The sequence below is a fragment of the Mustela lutreola genome, chromosome 15 (assembly GCF_030435805.1).
Source record: "Mustela lutreola isolate mMusLut2 chromosome 15, mMusLut2.pri, whole genome shotgun sequence".
In the NCBI taxonomy this organism is placed as follows: Eukaryota; Metazoa; Chordata; class Mammalia; order Carnivora; family Mustelidae; genus Mustela; species Mustela lutreola.
This window is the reverse complement of record NC_081304.1, coordinates 45,270,539-45,294,561: the sequence shown is the minus strand read 5'-3', so window position 1 is coordinate 45,294,561 and position 24,023 is coordinate 45,270,539. Positions and strand designations below refer to the sequence as shown.

At 50.1% G+C, this 24,023-nt stretch overlaps 2 protein-coding genes across 2 annotated transcripts in view; one reads left to right on the top strand and one right to left on the bottom strand.

The window, feature by feature from the left end:
• The window catches only part of SMYD4 (SET and MYND domain containing 4), a 52,021-nt gene extending 41,939 nt beyond the window's left edge, over positions 1–10,082 (top strand). Inside the window, exons 6-11 of the mRNA XM_059148169.1 lie at positions 4,353–4,535; positions 4,936–5,099; positions 7,374–7,506; positions 8,335–8,451; positions 8,662–8,785; positions 9,895–10,082. Coding sequence (XP_059004152.1) covers positions 4,353–4,535; positions 4,936–5,099; positions 7,374–7,506; positions 8,335–8,451; positions 8,662–8,785; positions 9,895–10,030 — 857 coding nt within the window. The 3' untranslated portion in view covers positions 10,031–10,082. The remainder of the gene's footprint in view (positions 1–4,352; positions 4,536–4,935; positions 5,100–7,373; positions 7,507–8,334; positions 8,452–8,661; positions 8,786–9,894) is intronic.
• Positions 10,083–12,209: 2,127 nt separating this feature from the next.
• Positions 12,210–23,855, bottom strand: SERPINF1 (serpin family F member 1). The gene is made up of 9 exons (XM_059148171.1): positions 23,726–23,855; positions 20,852–20,930; positions 19,694–19,784; positions 17,311–17,509; positions 16,563–16,718; positions 15,728–15,931; positions 14,446–14,588; positions 13,058–13,268; positions 12,210–12,597 (listed from the first exon to the last, which is right to left on the bottom strand). The coding sequence occupies exons 3-9, from the start codon at positions 19,775–19,777 to the stop codon at positions 12,338–12,340; spliced, it is 1,257 nt and encodes a 418-aa protein (XP_059004154.1). The 5' UTR covers positions 19,778–19,784; positions 20,852–20,930; positions 23,726–23,855; the 3' UTR covers positions 12,210–12,337.
• Between the last annotated feature and the right edge of the window lie 168 nt (positions 23,856–24,023).

Here is a 24,023-nt window from a genome sequence, read left to right as displayed (position 1 = left end):
CGAGCTCATGACCTAAGCCGAAGGCAGATGCTTAACAACTGAGCTACCCAGGCGCCCCCATAAGAACATTTTTTTTTTTTTAAGATTTTATTTATTTATTTGACAGAGATCACAAGTAGGCAGAGAGGCAGGCAGAGAGAGAGAGAGGAGGAAGCAGGCTCCCTGCCGAACAGAGAGCTTGATGCGCGGCTCGATCCCAGGACTCTGGGATCATGACCGGAGCCAAAGGCAGAGGCTTTAACCCACTGAGCCACCCAGGCGCCCCCATAAGAACATTTTTAAGGCACTTGATAAATACTGCAAAATTGCCCTCCAGGAAAGTTACACCAGTTACACTCCTACCAGCAATGTTCACTTTCAGTTTTGAATCCTATCTAATTTTTTTTTTTAAGATTTTATTTATTTATTTGACAGAGAGAGATCACAAGCAGGCAGAGAGGCAGGCAGAGAGAAAGAGAGAGAGGAGGAAGCAAGCTCCCTGCTGAGCAGAGAGCCTGATGCGGGACTCGATCCCAGGACCCTGAGATCATGACCTGAGCCGAAGGCAGCGGCTTAACCCACCAAGCCACCCAGGCGCCCTCTAATTTTGTTTTAGTCAGCTCATATTTCTAATCTTGATATATCCCTTCTTATTATTTCTTTGGGGTTCCAACACTTCCCCGTTAGTGTTCTTATGGAATCTCATTAGCAGGTCTTTCATTAGCAGCACAGAAGGATTCAGGCATTAACTAGGATAGGCTTTGAATGAAACCTATGAAAGTGTATGTTATTATCTTTGCATAAATACTACTTAATCAGCATTCCTCAGAAACCTTTCTTTGGTATGAATCTTAAGGCACAGAACTAGCCATTGATGATATTGTAGACTTTGGTCCGTATGGTTCTGTCTCAGAGGGAATGGCAGATTTGTGATGTATCTGGCTTCATTACAAGGCTTAATGAGGTTCCATGTAGGTTCAGATTAGTTCACTGGCCTTTGCTTTCACTCTTCAGCAGCCAAGGAATCTACTTCCAGTTTGTGTGGTTGATTATTTGTGTGACATACACACAAATTTCTTGTGGTACAAAATATCTACCAGGATAGGTATATTCTGGAAGTATTGTGAATGGATCTTTTTTCTGTACTTGAATCCCATTTTTAAGAGTTAATAAGCTATTTTTTTAAAGATTTTATTTATTTATTTGACAGAGAGAGAGAGTGAGTAAGAAAGAGCATGAGAGGGGAGAGGGCAGAGGGAGAGCAAGGCACCTGATGCGGGACTCGATCCTGGGACTCCAGGATCATGACCTGAGTTGAAGACAGTTGCTTAACCAACTGAGCCACCCAGATGCCCATCCATTTTTTTTTTTTTTAAAGATTTATGTATATATTGGAGAGAGAGGGAGAGAGGGAGCACATGAGGGGAGAGGCAGAGGGAGAGGGAGAGCAGACTCCACTGAGAGTGGAGCCCAACACAAGGCCTGATCTCACAACCCTGAGATCATGACCTGAGCCAAAATCTAGAGTCAGACACTTAATTGACTGGGACCCCCAGGTGCCCCTTGAATCCATTTTTTTTTTTATTTTTTTTTTAAGATTTTATTTATTTACTTGACAGAGATCACAAGCAGGCAGAGAGGCAGGCAGAGAGAGAGGGAGAAGCAGGCTCCCCGCTGAGCAGAGAACCTGATGCGGGGCTCGATCCCAGGACCCCGAGATCACGACCCGAGCTGAAGGCAGAGGCTTAAACCACTGAGCCACCCAGGCGCCCCCTTGAATCCATTTTAAATCCACTAAGGGATATTATCAGTGTACCCTTTTAGTAAAATAAAGAATCACTCCCTCTCTGTTTTGGTTTTTGTTTTATACACGAAATGTCACATATTAAATTTAGTTGATAAGGTACATATATATTCTCACTTTCCATTATCTCTGCTAACAGATGACTAATGCAAAATATTGGATAATTTTTTTAAGTTAATACTTAATTTTTAGAAATAATTAGAGACTCAACTCTGACATAAATATTCACCCCACTCAGTTCTTAGGCCTACTTATGTTAGAGAATCATCTATAAATAATTCACGAAGCTGACATTACTCACTGTATTGTGATAATTTTTTTCTGGGAAAATTTTAGCAACTGTTAATACAGCTTGCCAGTTATCAGTAGTTGGGAATGCAAGTCAACTTTTAATTATGCAGAGGCTGATTATTCAGACTACAAACTGTTCGTGCCCTGTACTGCTCCTTCCTGCTGCCTACCTTTTAGCATTTTCACTGCTCATTAGCACATCCACCAGAAGGTAGGCATTGGAGGGGGGAAGGGAGGGTAAACTAAAATCTGCCGAATACTTAAGAGCAGCTCTGATGAGAGATTTCAATACAATTTGTGGGACTGTTGACTCCAATTGAGTCATTTGGATTCCCTGTGAATTTTATTGACTTGTTCTGTTCTCGTCCTCCATAGCAACAGATAATAGAATGGTCTGCAGAGAGACAACATGATTCCTGTATTTAGTGTTTTCCTTTCTAGAACATTTCCACATGGTGGTTCATGATATTTTCTTTATTCATTGCATTTGTCCTTCGACTACTTCAGTTCTTCGGAGATTGGTGTGTTGAAATTCCTGGCATACACAGGGACGGGACAATTAGCTGATGGCTTTTCAGTTATGCGGAAAACTGAAAGCTTCCCTCTGAAGTATGAGAATCATTCAGATTTCAACCAGTTCTGTTGAAAATACAGTTTCCTTGGGGCGCCAGGGTGGCTCAGGGTTAAAGCCTCTGCCTTCGGCTCAGGTCATGATCCCAGGGTCCTGGGATCGAGCCCTGGATGGAGCCCTGCCTGCATCGGGCTCTCGATGCTCAGCAGGGAGCCTGCTTCCTCCTCTCTCTCTCTGCCTGCCTCTCTGCCTACTTGTGCTCTCTGTCTGTCAAATAAATAAATAAGTCTTTAAAAAGAAAGAAAATACAGTTTCCTCGTGCTTCCAACCAAGGCTACCAAACACAACTTCAAGCCTTTCTGGATGCCCAAGGTTATCTATCTTGTGCATCCGTCTCCCTGAGATGGGTAGGTATGGCTATTACAAAACCCACTCAGATAGGCCATCAGTCTAGGAACCTCTGGTTAAGAAAGTGTCACAGCGTAAAGCTTGAGTGGTACTAGTGTTTTTGTTTGCCCTGAGGCTGTTATTCTTATGTAAGTTTTCTGCCTCCCTCTCCTGTCTGTCTTCCTGTCTCCTGCCATTGTCAGAAAACCTGCCTCTTATTAGTTCTGTTTCTCGACTGCTCTGGGCTGAGGAACTGAATAACCAAGCCATTTAAAACCGTGGCTAAAATAAGAGCAAATAGGACTGCATGAGAGGATACAGACCTCCTCATCTGTAAATCTAAATGTGGGAGCTTTGGTGCAGAAATAGCCTCACTGCTTGAAGGCCTTTTCCTTCCTTCCCAATTTTCAATCATGTCGTTAAATTGCTGTTTAATTGTGTTTCTAAGAAGAGATTGTTTGGGACATGAGACTCTCTTGAGTTGGGCCCTTCCACAGAGGTTTTAGGGTTTTTTTGTTTTTTTCCCCAAAGATTTTATTTATTTATTTTTGAGAGAGAGAGAGAGACAAAGTATGAACACTTGGGGAGGGGCAGAGGGTGAGGGAGAAGCAGGCTCCTCACTGAGCAGGGAGACCGATGTGGGGCTTGATCCCAGGACCCTGGGATCATGACCTGAGCCCAAGACAGACACTTAACCAACTGAGTCCCCCAGGTGCCCCCAGAGAGGTTTTTTTCAATGACAACTGCTGCTGTCTGATTTCCCACAAAGTTGGGACAGACGGCTCAAGGAACCAGGTAAGCTTAAGAAATACGGTTTTTAAAAATATATTATAAACCTACTTAGTTTGAGAGAACAATTAGGTTACTTATTCTATTAACTAACCAAAGACCAGTTAAACAAAAGCAGCTTCAACTATAGAAGCCTTTGGGAAATAACCTCAGCAGGTACTCTCATTTCTGTGTCCTGGGGAACATTATGAAGCTGTCTATCTAGAAGGCTCCCGACTGACAGTTCCTTTATTATTATTATTATTATTATTATTATTTAATGCATTCTAATCTTTGAATTTTTTCTGGAATTGAGACACAGTGGTTAGGTTCCAGGATTCCAGTGGACTTTTCATGTGTTCATTTGCTTTGCTTCCTGGGGACAAGGGTTTGCTGTGAGTCATGTTCCATCTGATGTCTGTTGGATCCGGCTCCAGAGCTCTGACTCAGATGGGCTTCAGGCCCAGTGGCCCAGCTCATCTTCTGAGGGATGGACAGCGAGGCCAAGACTAATGTCCTGACACATTTTTCCTTTTTCCTGTACGCTTTCAGGATCTGAAGAGAACAACGTCACCAACAGCAGGCAGGTCCGCCTTGCAACAGGCATCTTCCCTGTTGTCAGCCTCCTGAACCACTCCTGCAGCCCCAACACCAGCATGTCCTTCGTTAGCACCGTCGCCACCGTCCGAGCATCAGAGAAGATTGCAAAAGGGCAAGAGATACTGCACTGCTATGGTGAGCCCTCCCTCCTCATCACGGGCCACCCTTCTCTGGCAGGAAAGGACAGGGCGAATGAGAATGAGCAAACCCCCAGACAGGTGAAGGCAGTACACACTGAGGCCAAAAAAAGGGGGGGGGCTCCTGGCCTCCTTCCTTGGCCCTGTTGTGTCTAAGCTATCATGTATCTCCCTGCTTAATCCCATAAACTTCCTCTTCCAAAAAACGGGCAAAGACTAGCTTTAGGGGTTTTTTTCCCTTGCAACTTAGAAGCTTATTTCTCTATCTAGTGCCACAAATGTTTAAGTAAGGGTACTCATCGCATGATGGAGGATCGCTCCTGCTGAGCTGAAGTTTTTGTAAGTAGCGCTCGACTCTCCCTTGCCTTCAACATCGGCCAAGTGTGGTCTCTCCACAGGGCCTCACCACAGTAGGATGGCCGTCGCCGAGAGGCAGCAGAAGCTGAGGGCTCAGTACTTCTTTGACTGCAGCTGCCCGGTGTGTCAGAAGGAGAAGCACAGAGCCACCGTCGGGCCCCGGTGGGAGGCATTCTGTTGTGGCCGCTGCGGAGCGCTCCTGCAGGTGAAGCTCTCTCCTCCCTTCCTCTCTCCACATTTGCTGGAACTGGTCTGTCATCCAGCCCGGAGGCCGTACATCTTTAGGAGAGGCTGAGAGCCGCAGTGTCTTCCCCTTCAGCCCATCTTGCCCGCACCTTTTCCCAGAACTACATGAGAGGCTGGCCCCCTGTGTCTTGCACATAACAGAAAATCCCCCCTGAACCAGTCTGGGGTTGGGAAGACCCTGAGAAGTTATTTGCCCAAGTAAATCACTGAAAGGTCCCAGGATGAGGATATTTCAGCTAACGACTTTTTTTTTTCCCCACTTTCTTCTCTTTTTGGGGAACACACACACGGGATAATCAGAGATCCAAGGGCTCAGATAATGCCACCAAGACCCAATTTCTCTCTGCCTCCCTCAATTCTGCTTTCTCGATTAGCCCAAACAGACTTCCTCTGGTGGTAGCAAGATATCCAGCCTCACAGCCTCTGGCTTGGGAGGCTAAATGTGTGCTCCTCTAACAGCAGTCTGGGCAAAAATTTTATGGCATTTCATTTACCTGATACCCATGGCTGGTGGCTAATCAGACTCCCATCGTTTTCCTCCAGCCGTTTGGCCCAGAGGAATGGGTCAGATGCAAGCCACATGGCCACCCCCCTGGCCACCAGGCACTGGCTGTGGGAGGATGGGAGAGGATCCCCATGAGAAATCACGTTGCCATTGCCAAATGAGGGTCGAGACACTGGCATTTAAAAAACAGCAAATGGGGCACCTCGGTGGTGTGGCTGGTTGAGCGTCCAACTCTTTATTTCAGCCCAGGTCACGATCTCAGGGTCCTGGGATCGAGCCCCAGTGTGGGGCTCCATGCTGGGCATGGAACCTGCTTCAGATTCTCTTTCTCCCTCTCTCTTTGCCCCTCTGCCCCAAAATAAATAAGTGAATAAATAAAAAATAGCCAAAGTCCACCTCAAAAATTTTCTCTGTTGAGGAGATGGTATTCTTTGGGGAGCCGTAAGTATATTGTAGAGCTGGTCGTGTTGTAAAGCTGAAGTTACAAACCTAAGGTCAGATGTGGGAAGGCCTCTCCTGGCATCTCTTTCTATTGGTTTTCTTTTCTTTTCTTTTTTTAAGATTTTATTTATTTATTTGTCAGAGAGATCACAAGTAGGCGGAGAGACAGGCAAAGGCAGAGGAAGAAGCAGGCTCCCCGCAGAACAAGGAGCCCGATATAGGACTCAATCATGACCGGAGCTGAAGGCAGCCGCTTAACCAACTGAGCCACCCAGGCATCCCTAATATATATTTTTTTAAGATTTTATTTATTTGTCAGAGAGCGAGTGCACACACACAAGCAGGGTGAGTGGCAGGCAGAAGGAGAGGCAGGCAGAGGGAGAAACAGACACCCTGCTGAGCAAGAAGCTTGATGCAGGAATTGATCCCAGGACCCTGGGGTCATGACCTGATCCAAAAGCAGGCGCTTAACCGCCTGAGCCACCCAGGCGCCCCTATTTATTTATTTTAGAGAGAGAGAAAACTAGTGGGAGGGGCAGAGGGAAAGGGAGAGAGAATGCCCAGCAGACTGCACTGAGCATGGAGCCCAATGCAGGGCACCAAAGAGTTGGATGCTTAACTGAATAAGCCACCCAGGCACCCCTGGCTTTTTCTTTTTCTTTCTTTTTTTTTTTTTTTTTTTAATTTTATTTATTTGACAGAGAGAGATCACAAGTAGGCAGAGAGGCAGGCAGAGAGAGAGGAGGAAGCAGGCTCCCCGCTGAGCAGAAAGCCCGATGTGGGGCTCTATCCCAGGACCCTGGGATCATGACCTGAGCTGAAGGCAGAGGCTTTAACCCACTGAGCCACCCAGGCACCCCTTTTTTTTTTTTTTTTTAAATGGAAGTATCATTGGCACACAATGTCGCATTAATTTCAGGTGCATAACAGAGTGATTTCAATGACTTTACTCTGATGGCTTCTTCATAATCACTGGAAATCTGTCCGTCATCCAAAGTTCTGGACCCATACAGACCCAAGAGAGGGGTATAGAGATGGAAGGAAACTCTAATCTGTGCCAGTTTAATTTTGGTTGCAAAAATTAAATCTCAGGGATGGATCGCCTAGGGCTTTCACTAGAGTTGCTGCGTCAAACCCAACTGAGTCAGGCTTTGGTCGTGGTGTATTATTAGGGCATCTCTTTGCCCCATAGGGTTGGAAGCTGCAGAGTGACCCTATAATGTAAAACACATGCGGTGTTGCTAACCGATGGGGGTACAGGAATAAAGACAAAACTGGCTTTCACAGGGAGGTGACGTTCTGAGCTGTGGCGGCACGTCCTGTATGGAATCGGTCAGCAGGGATCACCTCATCTCTCGGGTACAGGACCTTCAGCGGCAGGTTGGGGGGGCCCAGAAGCTTCTCGGAAACGGTCAATTAGGTGAGACTTGCTCCCTGCTTTGGTCCTTCAGCCCCTCCCTTTGTATTTATTCTGGGATCACCTTGGACTTGAGGATTCGCAGTGATGACTGAACAATTACATGTAATTATCCCCGTGCCAGCCACAAGATGGCTGCGCAGGCCAGTGAGACAGAGCCCGAACCGCCTGAGTTTGTGCTGTGTCCTTGTAAAGGGCCAGATGATTTAAGCTGTTGTTCTCTTGGGTAGCAGAGACCTTAAGTTCAAGTACCCCATGATGACTAAAGGGTTATCTCTGACATCCGTGATCTTTGTGCAGTTCCAGAAGTTCGGTGTCATTTATTTTAATTCCAGGGCCTAATGGCCTAATTTCCTAGAGAGATTGCTCTGCTCTCCTCAGAGCCTCCTCTCGTCTAGGGAGCAGTGGAGCCTGTGCCTAGAGGACAGAAGCATCCTGCTGTTTTCAGTGAGGCTTGTGGAACTCCACAAGCCTGCAAACTCTGTCTTAGAACTTGACGTCATAGAAATTTATTTACCCGACTTTGTGAAAGTTGACCTTAAACTTAGATATCTAAGTCAAGAGATATGATGATCGTAAGTGGAATCTTGCCACTTGAAGTTGGAAACCCAGGATCCATGTGGGGAGGCCTCACCTCACACCTCTTCTGCTGAAAGAGAAGCTGTGAGAGAACAACAGCTTTATGGGAACAAACACTGTGGGTCTGTCACAACAAGGGGACAAAGTGGGGTTTCCCCATTCGGCCCAGCCAGTATGGAACTTAAGAGCTGGGTTCTCGTTTCTAGAACTGGGTCTATGTAGTAACGAGGCCTCCTTCCTTTGCTTTGATAGAGCAAGCCATTCAGCTGTTGTTGGGGTGCCGACACGATGCCGAGAACTTCCTGTCACCAGAACACAGCGTGGTAGGCGAAATGGAGGATGCCCTGGCGCAGGCATACGCTGCCTTAGGTATGGCACGTGTCTGTCTTCATTTTCTGCTGCAAAGACCATGTGTGCCTCATGTGTTTGGTCCTGAGCCCAGCCTCATCTGGTTGGTCACCTCTCGGTCTTTGAGCTGAAGCGGTCCTCCCCTTCCACTGAGCTTTCCTCACCCTGAAAATGTTCATTGACAGTTGACTATGGTTCTCTTCTAGAACCAGATTTCTCTTTTCTCTGCAGGGGACTGGCAGAAGTCAGCTGCCCATCTGCAGAAGAGTCTCCAAGTGGTTGAGGCTCAGCATGGGCCATCCAGTGTTGAAATGGGCCACGAGCTCTTCAAACTGGCCCAGCTCTTTTTCAATGGGTAAGTCTTTCTCTGGTTTCCTAATGCCCTCTGGGCCACACACTTTTTTATTAGGCTCTTCAGCGTTCCTTTTCTCCTGTGGTGCTTTTAAGCACGTGGAAACTTCTCAATCTCCCCTTTAGGAAAACTCCTTTCCTTCTGTTTTGCTGATAAACTGGAAGCTCTAGAATTTCCTCCTGAGAGATACAGGGAAAGCTCTTAGCACTGAAGGACATTCCTAGGGAGCAGTTCCCATATGGCCCCACCACCCACATCTCAGCGGCTCTCCTCAGCTTTCTGCTTCCTCACGCCTCCCTCACGCCCTTGTTCTCAGCACCTTTAACTCCAGGGGACCTTCCTTCCCCCATCCTGTTCCTTTAAAGCAGTTGTTTTCAACCAGGAGTAATTTTGCCCCCAGGGGACATTTGGCAATGTCTGGAGACATTTTTGGTTGTCATATCAAGGGCAGAGGCCAGAGATGCTGTTAAACATCCTGCAATGCACAGGACAGCCCCCCACAGCTAACAGTTATCCGGCCCAAAATATCAGTAGTGTCAAGGCAGAGAAACCCTGCTTTGAAGGTTTAAAGGAAAGAACAGTCTATGCGGATGTCATCCATTTTTGCCACTGAGATCATGGGGAGGCCCTATTTCTAGATGCAGCATTTCCTTCCAGCCTTGATAAAGCTGCCATTGGTGCACTTGAGGGCGAGGCAATGTTTGAAGCTCGATTCTAAGATTATGAATGATCTGTGGGCCTGACACCTGAGACGCAGAGGCCTCCCACTGGGTCAAGAGAACAGGGCTGCAGTCAGGTCTGGGGTGGGCTTGGTTACCTGAAGGTGAAGACTCCTGAGTAAACCCTGGGATAAATCCCCGATGGAACCCTTTGAGATTTGCCTGTTTCTCAGGACCTTAGAATCTTCATGCTTTCTCTCTTCACTTTGTTTTCAAACTCTGCCTTGCAGTGTGCTTGTGAAAGTCTCTCCCCTACCCTTCCTGAGTGTGAGATCCTTGAAGACAAACTGATCTTCGACAACTTTGTATGCTTCACAGGGTGGGAGTAGGCCCTTGATTAATGTTTGCTTGACTGAATGAGTGGATTCACTCCTTTTACCTCCTTCGGTTCAGGTTTGCGATCCCAGAAGCACTGAACACAATTGAGAGGGCCGAAAAGGTTCTGCTGGTGCACTATGGCCCTTGCAGTGACGAGATCCAGGAGCTACAGAAGATGAAATCTTGCTTATTGGACTCGCCACCCATCTAACTGGGGCCTTCAGTGTAGGATCCCAAGGTTTTCAGATAGTTAACCATCCTCCCGTAAAAACTCCCAGTTTCCAGAAAAGATGTAAAACTAGTGTCTGGAGAGCCTAAGCCCTTTAAAGGGATTTTAGCTGATCTGCAGGCATCTGGATGTTAGCCTGGGCTTTTGGCGAGACTCCACCTCACTAAATGATGATCATCTGTTTCCCTGGAACATTCCTGTGGTTTCTAGTAGTAATGAAATGTTACATACCACTCCAGTGGGCACTTATGCTCTTAGTAGTTGTGTTGTAATTGAAAAATAATTATTAAGCAAGAAATCACTGAGGCTCCTTACTTCCAGAGACACCATTTCGTGTGTGGTAGCTAGCTTTCTCGAATCCTTTGTTAAAACTAGTATGGTGTAAATTGTGAGTAGAGAAAGAAGTATGGGGCCACTTTATTGTTAGGCAGTCTCTTCCTGGGATGGCAACTCTAAATTTGTCTCCTACCAGTTTTCCAGTCTTTATTATCTGCCTCTCCTTCTGTACCCTTGGCAGACCTCCTGACCAAACACTAATACAATCAAGCTTATGATAATGACATGGGGGCCTCCTTTCTCCTGAAAAGAGACTCCCTTCTGCTGGACCTCCCCAGGCCAGGAAGGGAAATCCAACTGCAGGAGTCCTAAGCCACTTGGGGGTGTCTTCAGAAGGTGCCCCAGAGCACTGGCATTGCTGCTTATGGTTTCAGACTTGAGCAACAGAAGGGAGAGGTGATAGCTCTTTTCAGACTAGATGTGTAGAGCAGTAGTCTAGACTTCCATCCCGGCCAGAAGGCTGGGAGACACACTGTTTTGAACCCAGGTTGCCGTGTCACGGTCTGGGACCAGGTGGGTCCAGTGAGTTAGTGGAAAGGGAACATCAGGTTGACACCCTCCCCGCCCCAGTCTGCCCAGGAAGTCCCCACTGCTAGCCTCAGCCTTACAGTCAGGAAATGAATAGCCTCAAGATGTCTGGCAGGGGCTTTTCAGGAAACTTGAGTGTTTAGAACACAGCTTACATTCAAACATGTGAATGAAGGTCAGGCAGAAGCTCATTTAATTCTTCTTTCTACTCATTCCCTGTGGTAGGGTGCAGTGGCCAGTGAGGGTTTTTTGTTTTTTTTTTCGTGGAGATAGATTTTTCTTGTTGAATATTTAGTCCTGAGGACAGTTCTATATTCTGTCCCAAACACTTGTCGTGTTTTGTGTTCCTAAAAAAAGGTCGTGTTATAGTCTGTAAAATAGGCATGCTCCCCTAAAATGAATGTGTTTAGAATTTTCACATGTCACATTCCCATTTTAGGTGTACTTGGGAGCTTTCCTTAAATGCTTTATGAAACATTTCCTTAAGTTATGACTTACCTCTCCTATCTGCCCATGTGTTAGCTTGTGTTGTCAGGTGATATTAGCTTGACTAGGGGGATAGCTGTGCTTGCATGAAAAGCTAAAGTTTTGGGGCGCCTGGGTGACTAGCCGGTTGGGCGTCTGCCTTCGGCTCAGGTCGCGATCCTGGGGTTAGGATCCAGCCCAGTGTCTGGCTTCCTGCTTGCCGGGGAGCCTGCTTCACTCTCTCCCTCTGCCTGCCGCTCCCTTTGCTTGTGCTCTTTCTGTCAAATGAATAAGTGAAAGCTTAAAATAAATAAGTAAAAATAAAAGCTAAAGTTCTGGGGGCATCTGGGGTGGTGCAGTCGGTTGAACAGCCGACTCTTGGTTTCGGCTCAGGACGTGGTCTCTGGGTCGTGAGATCAGGCCCCGAGTCAGGCCTCACGCTCAGCCTGACGTCTGCTTGAGATTCTGTCTCTCCCTGTGCCCCTCCTGCTCGTGCTCTGTCTCTCTTTCTCTAAAATAAAATAAATCTTAAAAAAAAAAAAAAATACCCTAAGGTTTGATTTATTTAAGAGCATACCCCACTGATTGTGGGGATAGGAGATGCCCCCTTGGAGATTAGTGGCCCTAGTGCATAAACACTCCCACAGCAGAGACTCCGGCCCTGCATTATACCGTGACGATAACTATGAACTCTTTGAAGTGGTGACTTTCTGCAGAGTTTAGAGAGAGACCCAGGTTATAAGTATAGGACCAGCAGATCTCAAAAGGGCTATTTATCTTCATATTAAACTTAACAGAGCTCAAAACAGGAGGAGGAACAGGGCAACAAAGGTTAAGGATAAAGCACTTTATTGCAAAGTATACACTGAAACAACATGGGGGCAGGCTTCCTGTCATATGTTATCTGCCATCCCTCGAGGGTTTTGTTCTTCCAGGGTATTTGAACGTGAAACTGCACCGTTAAATGCCCCTGGGGTCCAGAATTTTGCCTATGAAGAGAAGGGCCCCTGTGTCTGTGTCTCTCAGTACAAAGATGAAAGGTTGGTGAAGGTGATAGTCCAGGGGAAAGGTGAGGCGGGCAGGCTGGAGCCCTGGGCTGGGTGCGGCGCCTGCCCCATCCTCGTTCCACTCGAAGCCAGAGCGATGTTCCACTTGGGTAAGTTTAATAGGTTTGCCTGTGATCTTGCTCAAGTCGGGCGAATCAAACAAGGATTGCAGTTCTGCAGAAATTGAGAGAGATTTCCGTTAAAACGCGGCCTTTACCCCAGCACCCTGCGCAAGAGTAGAGTCCTGGTTCTTAAATCCTGATTCTCAAGGAGGCAGGCAAGCTGGGAGTAGAACCCCACTTTGGACCTTCAGTGAGGTCTGTAGACCTCTGGGCTGGATAGTGTTCAAGTGACTTGCCCAAGAGCACTCAAAAACCAGCGAGTGAGGTTAAGACCAGAAACCAGCTCAACAGACCTGTGTTTTGAGAGGCAGTGTTCTGTTTCGAGATGTAGGGACTAAGGAATGCATCTGATAAGGGCAGTTCATGCCTCCCCTCCAGTGTTAGTAGAATTAAGGAATCATCCATGGCCTCCCCACAAAGCCACAGAGCCCTTGAGTGCTGCTTAGCAAGGCAGAAAGCTCAAAAAGCTCAACCCCACCCACCCCAATAGCAGAGTGGTCTGGCAGACATACTCATCTCCTGCAGGGACTTAGTGACTTCGCCTTCGTAACTCAGCTTCAGCTTGGGAATGGTCAGGACTGCCTGAATAGTCTTCAGTTCTCGGTCTATGTCATGAATGAACTCAGAGGTGAGGCTCTCTTCTATCATGGTCAAGTTCTGGGTTACTTTCAGAGGCAGGAAGAAGATGATACTCATGCTGCCAGTCAGGGGCAGCTGGGCAATCTGAAACCACAGGGAGGGAGCACGTGGGTTAGTTCCTTGGACCCGGAGAGCCCAGGGCTAGACACACACACTCCAAGCTGCCTTCTCCTCTCCTGCTGTGGGGTTCCTTGGCCGTGATTTCCCCAGCCCCTAATCTCTTTAACAACTGTCCTTCTTGGCCATTGCCTTCTGGCTACAAGATGTTTACTGAAGTTCCTTCAAAAAAACGTAGACTGTTGTCTTTTCTTACCTTAGCCTAATACCAACTGAAATTATGAGCTGAAAGAATTTTCTCCCAAAGATTGTCTGCCAGTAGTTACTGATCAGCTGTTATTTACAGAGCCCTGGACTAGAACAGGGGGTATTGAGCATAGGAACACAGAAGCAGTAATAAAATGGGTCTTTGGGGGCACCTGGGTGGCTCAGTTGTTTAAATGTCTGCCTTTGGCTCAGGTCACAATCCCAGGGTCCTGGGATTGAGTCCTGTGTCGGGCTCCCTGCTCAGCGGAGCGCCTGCTTCTCCCTCTCCCACTCCCCCTGCTCATGGTCTCTCTCTCTTTCTCAACAATAAAATCTTCTAAAAAATAAAATAAAATAAAATGGGTCTTTGGAGCAGAGGTTCTTAACCTTAGGTCTGTGGGACAGACAACATCAGGAGTCTTAACAGCCCCTGAACCCATATACAGAATACGTGTGTGCACAGACGGCATTTCTCTCAAGTGTTTTAGGCGTTTTGTCAGATTTCCAAAGAAAAAGGTTTAAGAACTACTGACTTAGAATTAAAGGATGTCAGGCTTGTGAAAGACTTAGAATGCCAGCCATTTAGGGTGTGTGACCATTTTTTTTTTTAATTTGGCTTTGAATTCTAGAAATAAAAGATCCCCCCAAAGAAAGAAAAAAAGGAGAGGCAGAGAAAGAAGGGGGAAAAGACAAGAAAACACCAGCATGTGATTTGCCCAGTCTTGGCCCATTTCACATTATCTGTTAATCCTTACAGCAAACCCTAGGAGGATGAGTTTCGAGACCCATCCTTCATTTTAAGAAGAAAGGCTCAGAAAAGCTATTGACTTGCTGAAAGCTACACAGCAGGCAGAATTTAGACAGCTGTCCCATCTCAAAGGTCAGCCTATTTCACTATATGCCATCCTGCCTGTCTCTGTCCTCCCCTCTGCCCACCGCTCATCCAGCCCCTACACACCTTGCAGTTGAGATCAGAGTCCAAGCCATAGCGTAAGATGGCCTTAGGGTCTGACATCATGGGGACTCTCACGGTCCTCTCCTCATCCAAGTGGAAATCCTGAAGGGAAGTCTTTCTGGAGTCAAACTTTGTTACCCACTGCCCTGAAATGAAACAAATGGGAGTACCCTGAGCCCCAGGAGACCAGACAGGCATTGGGACTGGGGCTGGGAGACCAAAGCCTATGGTTTAAAGGTGTCTGCCTAAAGGAATCTTAGAGGCCCTGACACATCAGGGAACAGCTCTGTCTGAGAACGTGCAGGCCCGACTACAATAGGTCAAGGATCTGAATACCTTCCATATAGAGACTCGGGAGGAATTACTGGTTTGACCATCTGGATCATACAAGTTCTGTGATGGCCTGGGAGAAAAGTCAGCTGGTGTCTCCTTTCACAGTGAGGTGTCTGGGGGACAGGATCAGAGGAGATCAGGCTGCAAGGGACCCCGACATCACCCCTCTGGAAAATCACTGAAGCCCAGAGGGGCAGAGGCACTGGCAGGTGCTCAAACAATGAGGTGGTAACCAAGCTCCCTACGTTGAAGTTGACTTTTTATATGCTGGCCTGTAATGGCTTCTCTCACTTTCCGGAGATCAGTGCTTCAAGTAGGGCCTCTCTCAAGGTCAGGGTCCCACTAGCTACTGCCTGATAGACAGAAGTTACAGAAAAGCATTTCAAGAAGAGGTTGCCCCAAATCCCACCCAAGTCTTCTCTGAATGGGGCCAGCTTCACACGGCCTGTGGAGGAGTCTCAGGCATGTCACCACAGCAGCATGCTATGAGAGAACTAACGGTTTGCTGAATACTTGTGCCCTGGGCACAGGGCTCCGGCTGGTGTGAAGACACGAGGCAATGTAGACAGCCTCTGAAGTAAGTGTGTCATCCCGTGTCAGAGGTGAGGCCTGTGCAGGGCTTGATGCCAGGGAAGGCCCAGCTGGGCTTTGACCCTCATCTGACTCCAGCACGAATCTCACAGTGCCCACCCCCAAACAGGCCCCCGAGTGCTAGCACTTTCTTCTCCCTGCTAGGCTTTGTGCATGGTCTCTTAACACTTTGTAGACACACACCGCAGGTTTGCCTGGGCCCAGAAGACAAGCACAGAGCCTTCAGGCAGGTGCCTTCCCCAGGTCATCCTCTGGCTTCGCCTCTCAGTTCCTGCTGAACTCTGTCTCTGACGTCCCCCCTTCCCCAGCCCCTCTGACACCCACCCTCCACCCTTGGCCAAAAGAGAAGTGGAGCCCTCACCCTTGAAGTGAGCCACACCGAGGAGGAGAATGCTGACTCCACTGGGTATTTCCTGGGTGGACCTAGCGATTTTCCCTTTCATCTGGGCCTGCACCCAGTTGTTAACCTCCTGAAGGTCCAAGCGAGGGTTGCCAGTCAGGATTCTGGGCCTGGTGCCATAGGACTTCTCCAGTGGTGTGACAAAGCTGGATTTTATCCGCAGCTCTGGGAAGAGATGGAGTAGGGGTAAGTGTGCTCTGAGCTCCCAACCAGCATCTGCTCTGGGAGAGCGCGCCAGGCTGAGGTTCTGGTTTACCACTCAGCAGGCCCTGACTTCCTGCCTAATGACTTCCCATGACTTGCCCAGACTCCCCGCCAGCTTCCCCAGGCGCTGGGCAGGGAACAACAAATTTCACTCATTGCTGTTTCTCTTCAGGTTACCGCACTCCCCGGGCCCTCCCACCATCTTCTGCTTCCTCTTTCTGATCCCTTTTGAGCTCATGGGGCCTCTTCCTGCCCACCAGCACCAGGCCCAGCCTGGACAGACGTGATCTAGTGTTTAGAAAGAAACACCCCGGGTGCCTGGGTGGCTCCGTCGGTTAAGCAACTGCCTTTGGCTCAGGTCATGATCCTGGAGTCCCGGGATCGGGTCCTGCATCAGGCTCTCCGCTCAGGGGGAAGTCTGCTTCTTCCTCTGAGCCTTCCCTCTCTCATACTCTCTCTCTCAAATAAATAAAATCTTTAAAAAAAAAAAAAAAAAAAAAAGGAGAAGAAAAGAAAAGAAACCGCCCACCCACCACCATAGAGCATAGATCCCCAAATTCCTCCAGCATCCCAGGCTAGCAAGGTGACCCACTCCTTTCAAAGATGATCCGGGAAGCACTCTTGAAGTTCTTCTCGGGGGCAGTGACGGCGGCAAGGAGCTCCTTATAGGTGCCATGGATGTCCGGGTTGCTGATCAGGTCATAGTACAGGGCCCGGTGGATGGTGGATTCTGTCCGCTGTTCCGCTCCTGCCAGAGAGCGGGGTGGGAGACTTAATACCTGGCCACCAGGGCCCAGGTCAGGCCAGCTCCCGGGGTGGGACACCACGTTCTTGGTCTTCCACTGTTCATACTGGTGGCATTCTTGCTGGGCGAGAAATTCGAAGGCAGTGGAAGAAAAACAAGATTTTCCTCCAGCAGGTGAAGGCCATCAGGCCTAGAGAGAGTGACAAGGGCCGGAGGGAGGGTTCAAGCCCCCGTGCTTCTCTGGCCACAGCCCTTACCAGAAAGTTTGGTGGTCACCCGCTCATGAGTCTCCCCATGCCCCACCACGCCACCGGGAACTCAGCTGTGACCAAGTAAGAGCAAGGACCACCCCCGCTTGTAGGGGGTGGCACGCAGAAGCTTGTGTTAAGAACGGAGTGTCAAAGTCATCCCATCATCAGTAAGTGGTCGTGAGGCCATGTCCCCAAGTCAGCAGTGCTCTGCACCCTCCGCAGAGCTGGGGTCGGGGGTTGTAGGTACACGCAAAGGGACCCCAGTGGGCCGCTCTCTCACCACCTCTCTGCAGGGGCCACAGGCCACTCCAGGCACCCCAGGCTGTCCCCATCTGAGAACTCACCCAGCGAGAGCGCAGAGAGAGCGGTAGCCACACTGAGGGGGGATAGCAGCACGTTGGCAGCTGGGCTGAGGCCGGACCTCACGCGGTACAGGTCATACCCAAAGTTGGAGATGGCCGCTGCTAGCTTATTCACAGGGACCTTGAAGAAGGGGTCCTCCTCTTCCACGGGCACCCCTGTGGTGTCGGGAGCTGGGGCGTCCTGGATTTGAGTACAAGGACCATCAGAGATGAGCTGTGTGTGATGGGAACCCTTGTTGCTTTGAGTGGGATTGTCCTTCTGGCCCCTTAGAAATGTCCTGGCTGAGTACCCTACATGTAGCCTAATGTTAGAAGGAGAGTGTGATCCTGGATCCTGCCGGAGTTCTTGGCTGGGGACAGGCAGTCCCACATAGAAATTAGCTGACCAGGTTTAAACACTAGTGACCTGTGAGCCTCAGGCCTGTGACATACTTAAAAAGAGGGAGGAGGGATGCTTGGGTGGCTCATTTGGTTAACTGTCTGTCTTCGGCTCAGGTCATGATCTCGGGTCCTGGGATCGAGTCCTGCAGCAGGCTCTCTGCTCATCTGGGAGCCTGCTTCTCCCTCTGCCTGCTGGTCCCCCTGCTTGTGCACTCTCTCCCTCTCTCTCTGACAAATAAATAAGATCCTTTTAAAAAGAGAGAGAGAAAGAGAAGAGTGCCCTCCCTTCCAAGGAACCTTGCTCTCAGGCCAGAGCAAGCTGCCTGTCTTCCCCTTTGCTAACTGCTTCCAACTCTCTACCTGGACCCTCCTGTGATTCCCCCAACCCCAGTCCCATCTTTTATGGCCTCTGATGGCATAGCATCTCCTCCACAACTTTTCCCTAATCACCCCAAGCTGAAGGCCCGTTTTGGTTTCCTGAACTTTTTAGGGGATCAGCTCCCACTTACATATTAACCACCTACCATGTGCCAGACTGTGCTGGTTCTCTTCACTGGAGTCACTTCATTTCCTGCTTGTTGATCTATTTGATACCTCAAAAGACTGAGTTCCTTGAAGGCAAGATCTGAGTCCTTTATATTTCTGCCCCGCCCCAGCCCCTATAGAGCAGGTATTCAGTAGGTAAAAAGTAGGTGACTGGCCACGAGAGCCCTGCAAGGGTAGTTTTGGTTTCTCTTTAAAGATTATTTATTTGTGGGATGCCTGGGTGGCTCAGTGGTCAAATCCTCTGCTTTTGGCCCAGGACATGATCCCAGGGTCCTGGGATCGAGCCCCACATCAGGCTCTGTGCTCAGCAGGGAGCCTGCTTCCTCTTCTCTCTGCCTGCCTCTCTGCCTACTTGGGATCTCTGTCTATCAAATAAATAAATAAAATCTTTTTTTTTTCTTTAAGAGTATTTATTTGAGAGAGAGAAGGCGAGCGCATGTGCGCACTCAAACAGGGGAAGAGCCAGAGGGAGAACAGGGAGTCCATGCGGGGACTTGATCCCAGGACCCCAAGACCTAAGCCAAAGGTAGAGACTTAACCTACTGAGCCACCCAAGTCCCCCTGGATAGGTATTTTTAATCCCATTTTACAGATAAGAAAGAGACTCGGGGGGCGCCTGGGTGGCTCAGTTGTTGAGCATCTGCGCTCAGCTCTCGTCATGGTCTCAAGAGTCCTGGCATCAAGCCCCACATTGGGCTCGCTGCTCAGCAGGAAGCCTGCTTCTCCCTCTCCCTCTCCCACTCCCCCTGCTTGTGTTCCCTCTTTTACTGTTTCTCTTCTGAAATATAAACAAATAAAATCTTTAAAAAAGAAATTTAAAAAGAAGAAAGGAGGAAAGGAAGGAAGGAAAGAAGGGGGGGAGGGAGGAAGAAACGGACTCATTTCAAAGTGACTTGTCTACAGTAACAAAGCTAAGAAGTGAGAGGCAGAGCCAGAACTCTCGACCACGTCCAGGACTCCAGCCAGTAGCCCGGGCTGCCCTGGGCCCTCACTGCCCCTTAGCCTGAGATTCTCAGCATCGGTCTCCACAGTCTGACCGTGCTTCCTCCGGACAGCAAAGGGACCTTTCTGCATGCTTACATCTCCGCTGCACTCTGGTTGCTATCGGAACAAATATCCAGGACCACCATCCTGTCAGTGAGACCCACGAGTGCCCCAAGATAGTGAGAAAAGGTCTTCACTGAAAGGGATACCCCCGGGCTTGCTAGACTGCCTTCACTTTTCACCTTCTGGGATCTTATTTCTGTCTCCGCTGTGTTACCCTGAAAGGCAAGGTGAGATGTTTTCTGTCTGTTTTGCTGAAGGAGAAATCCAGGCCTTATCTACACAGGAAGGCCAGAGTCTGGCCTGGAACCGGGATGTCTGCCCCATCCCCCTTACTGCCTGCTAAGGAGGGGTGGGGATTGCCCACACCTCGCCTCGCACCAACCCCGCTGACCTCCTGGGGGCTGCCCGCGCTGTCCTGGCAGCTGCTGTGCGCGAGGAGGGCTCCAGTCCAGAGGAGAAGCACGAGGGCCTGCATCCTGAGCCTGCAAGAAAAGAGGGAGTGGGCTGTCCCCCTCACCCACCGCCTGCTCCGCCAGCCACCCTGAGTGGGGCGCAGGAGCTTGCCAGGATGAGGCACCTTAACTCCGACCTCCCCAGGCTGGAAGCAGACCTTCAACTTGACGATCCCTCCCTCTGAGTGCCTTGCCACTCCTCCACCTGCCTCATGGCCTACAGCCCCAGGATGAGTCTGTGCTTTTGTCCCCCTGTGTGTGTCAGGAGATCTGGGGGCCTCGAGCCCCAGGGTCATGGACTCTGGGGACATGGAGAACCAGCAGTGGGCTCCTCTGTGTGGCTGTGGCCTAGCAGAAATGCAAAGCATGGCTCTTCTCTGGAGACACAGGACCAGCTCATGATACAGAATTTGGGGTAATGTCAGAATGGGACAGAATCTAGTTCCCATAGGTAGAATTACAGAACACAGAGAAGGGAGGCATCTGTTCCAGCTCCTCGCCATCCCCAGGAAGTTCTCAGACCCTGTCCTCGAATTACTCTGGTCTAGAACCTGTGGCCTCATAAGGGACTCATTCCCTTCAGAGATAGTTCTCTATGGAAAGTTCTTACTCTCCTGCTAAGGAGCACTGGGTCTAGGGGCCGAGAGCCTGGGTTCAAATCTCAATTCTGTGTCTTAATAGCTCTCTTGAGAACTCACAGCATCTTCTCTTGCAAAATGGAAACCAGATAGTTCTTGATATGAGCAATAAATCAGGTCACGTCTCCAAAGAAATGAACAGCACAAAGGCAGGTGAGCTCTGCAGTGATCCTAGAGCTAAAAATGTGTCTCCCTACACCTGGAACCCCAGGGCCCCCCTTCTCTCCTAGGGAGCCAGATCCTCTGCCCCCTACTAGCTCAAAAATAGCTCTTAAACCCTCGGAGCTTTCTTTCCTTCAGGTTAAACAACCCCAGGACCCTTCACATCCCCAGCAGCGGCCTCTTCCAACCAGTTCCCTCTAGCCCCTGAACCACAAGGGAAAAGGGAAATCTGGGGGTAGAGTTCAGGGCTCCATGTCTGCCACCATCCCTCAGCCTCCTGCATGTCCATGAACTCACCCCTTGGAGTTAGGATGTGGGGTGCGAGGGGATGAAGGCAGCTGGGAGGTCCCACAGATAGGATCTTCCAAGGGACCTTCTGTTTAAAAAGTGGGACAAGATCTCAGTAATTAGGACCTTCGGTTGGTCCCTGTCTCGCCCCCGCCACCACCCATATTGCCAGGTCACCAATTTATAACATCTGTGTTCCCTGACCCTCACCTGCCCTATGCACACGCACGGACACACTGGCCAAGGCTCTCCGGCATGTTCACGGTCATCATTTCTATGCCCATCAATACCTTCCCACACGCGCAACACACATACTTTTCTGACTTCTCAGAGCAAATAGGAAAGTTGGGAGTGGGATGTGTGATTTTTGGTGGAAGTCCTTAGAATCAAGCCAGATAATCCACTGGACAACACTGGAGAGATGAAAGGCAACGAAAGAAGGGACCACCTTTCAGAGTTTGCTCAGTCTGTGGCTGGACTGCAAGTGGGAAGTAGCCCAGCTTTCTTCTCAAACCCTGATCTGGAGCTTGTGTCCCAGAGCAAGTCCCACAGACCCCAAGTCCTCACCCAGCTACTCTCCTGCCCAGCTGCCCCTGGAGCTCAGAGAGAACCTCCCCTTGAGCCACGAGGACAAGATTTCTTTGATACCAGCTAGAGACCCGGAACACCAGACAGTCTCACAACTGCTCTCTCCGCCCTCCCAGCCGCACCCCAGAGCTAGGAGGAGTCTTCTTGCCTGAGCCCCAGCAGACTGGTGTATCAGAGACCACAAAATTCCCTGAGATTTCTAGGCGGCAAGGGTATAGGAAATGCTATTACCCCTAGCACCTCTGGCCCCGGTAGGGAGCTGAGACAGGAGGGACACGGGGCTCAGCCTGGCATAGTGTTTAAGAAAACCAAGTTCATGGGGCGCCTGGGTGGCTCAGTGGGTTAAAGCCTCTGCCTTCAGCTCAGGTCATGATCCCAGGGTCCTGAGATCAAGCCCTGCATTGGGCTCTCTGCTTAGCAGGGAGCCTGCTTCCCTTCCTCTCTCTCTCTGCCTGCCTCTCTGCCAACTTGTGATCTCTGTCTGTCAAATAAATAAAATCTTTAAAAAAAAAAAAATGAAAACCAAGTTCACAGTTCAAATGCGCTTGGAGGTCAAACCTTCTCTGTAGGAGTCCTCACAGAGTCAGTGCAAGCCCCAGGTTGTGGGATCATGGTCCCCATGTTGGGGGACTGAGGACTAAAGATAAGATGAGGGACCCTGGCCATGAAAAGCACATGCGTCCCCAGCTGGCCCACAGCCAGTCGCTGTGACAGGTAGTATTTTCATGGCCTCTGAATCCTCCACCTCCCCACCCTAAGGATGGAGGAAGAGGAGTGATTATGGAGAGCCCCCCAAAAGGGCCCTGGGAGGGCAGAGAGTCAGAATCTACTTGGGGTTGGGGGTCCCTCTGAGCCCACTCGATGCCCTGTCCAAGGTGATTGTTCTGTGGCCTGAGGGCAGGCAGCCACCGCCTGGCCAGGGACACAGGGACACTCATGCCATCCGTCCAAAGGGCAGTATCTAAGCCAGACTCGGGTCCCCCTAGGAGTGGGAGGGCATGGGGAGGAGGTAGATATTCTCTCTGCTGGGCCAAGGTCAGGCTTTCCTTTCTGCTGCATTTACCAAAATCAGGAGACACTGGGATTTTGTGATCTTGCATTCCAGCTGGGCGGATAAACTTGAGCCAATACATGTGTTTCAGATTAAATCCAGTTGTGAGACAAACACCATCCCTCCTCCTCCTCCTTCCAGCACCACACAGCCTAAAGCCACATGGCAGTGGACCTCCTGGGCAGTGCAGGGAAGGACACCGCCCTCCCTCCTGGCTTTGGAAGGGCGGACCCGGGCGTGCCCTCCAGGCCCACTACCTTGGCGACCCTGCCGGTCCCCAGGCAGCGTTCCTTCTCGAGTCTTGGAACCTGAGTGAGTGAGGCCAGGGGAACCCATGAGTTTCGCTCTGCACACCCCAGGAGGACCGGCCCTAGAAGCAGAGCTCCCTGGCCCCCAGGGGCTGTACTCCTGGTGGACAGGCCTGGGCCAGACGATGATGGGGTTTCTGCGAAGCCTGTGGCTTTTATGGGGCCCAGACCCTCCCCTTGCTGTGGCTTACCCCCAGGAGCAGAAAGAGTGCGGGCAGCCATCCTCTCCAGCACGGGCCACAGGCCCCCAAACCCCCCCACAGGCTGCACTAAATAGCAGTCATTGTTTGCCAACGGCCAAAGCCCATAGATCTCCGAGTGTTCACTGGCAACTAATTTGGCCAAAGAGAAGAGGTGGGTGCTGGATCACAGGGCCCAGGTGTCCTCCCTTCCAGTCTTCTGCAGGACTCAACAGGCTAGTAGTGGCTTGGCTTGGAAATCAGCACCAGCTGAACTTGAAAAAGAAGCAGGGAGCTGAGCCCAAGCCAAGGCTGCACTGGGCGAGGGGAGCAGGCTGCCTCCTAACTGCCCCAGGGAAGCCCCGCTCAGGGGCAACCTCCTTCCTTGGGGGAGGAGGCACGGGGGCCACAGAGCCCCTCTGAGGTGCTGCTCAGAACTAGCCTGCAGCTATGTCCTCTGCCCCTTCCCACCACAGCCCTCCCCATGGCTACCCACCCACTTCATTCAAAAGTCTTCCCAGACTCTCCTCCCAGTGGGGCTTGGGGAAAAGTGGGCCCTGGGCCTTTGAGCCCCAACTCCCTCTGCCCTCTCTCATCCTCTCTCCCCGGGGCCCAAGCAGCAGGGGCCACTGTCCCCCCACCTCCTCTCCCTTGCATCCCTCTTTGCTGATCCCTGGAGTCTCCTGCCTCCCCCAGCCCAGGGGACCCTCTCCAGTCTTGCCCTGATGCTCTCACACCGGAGGGGGAGCTGCTTTACCTGTGGGTGTGCCGCAGTTGCCACCGGCCTAGGTCTGTCTGCACACTGAGGGGCTCCAGCAAATACCCAGAGCTTTTGCAGCGCCTCCCAGTCCAGAGCCCAGCAAGCTTCAGATTACAGCTACTCCTTTCTTAAAGCGACCTGCACTCAATTCAGATTCTGTGATTGCATCATTGCCTGATGTTAACTTTTACCCACTGCTGCCCTTCCACCCCACACCCCCAACACACACACACACACACACACACAGAGCAGACCTTCCTCCAGGGCCCTGGCCTGCCTCCTGCCTGAGGTCCCA

What these genes read in the sequence shown, in the direction of transcription:
- SERPINF1 (XM_059148171.1), bottom strand. Translation starts at nt 19,777, where the DNA reads ATGCAGGCCCTCGTGCTTCTCCTCTGGACTGGAGCCCTCCTCGCGCAC. An exon ending in CGGTGTGGCTCACTTCAAGG is followed by an intron (nt 14,589 to 15,727) that starts GTGAGGGCTCCA and finishes GTTTCATTTCAG; the next exon opens with GGCAGTGGGTAACAAAGTTT. An exon ending in TAAGTCCCTGCAGGAGATGA is followed by an intron (nt 12,598 to 13,057) that starts GTATGTCTGCCA and finishes CAATTTCTGCAG; the next exon opens with AACTGCAATCCTTGTTTGAT.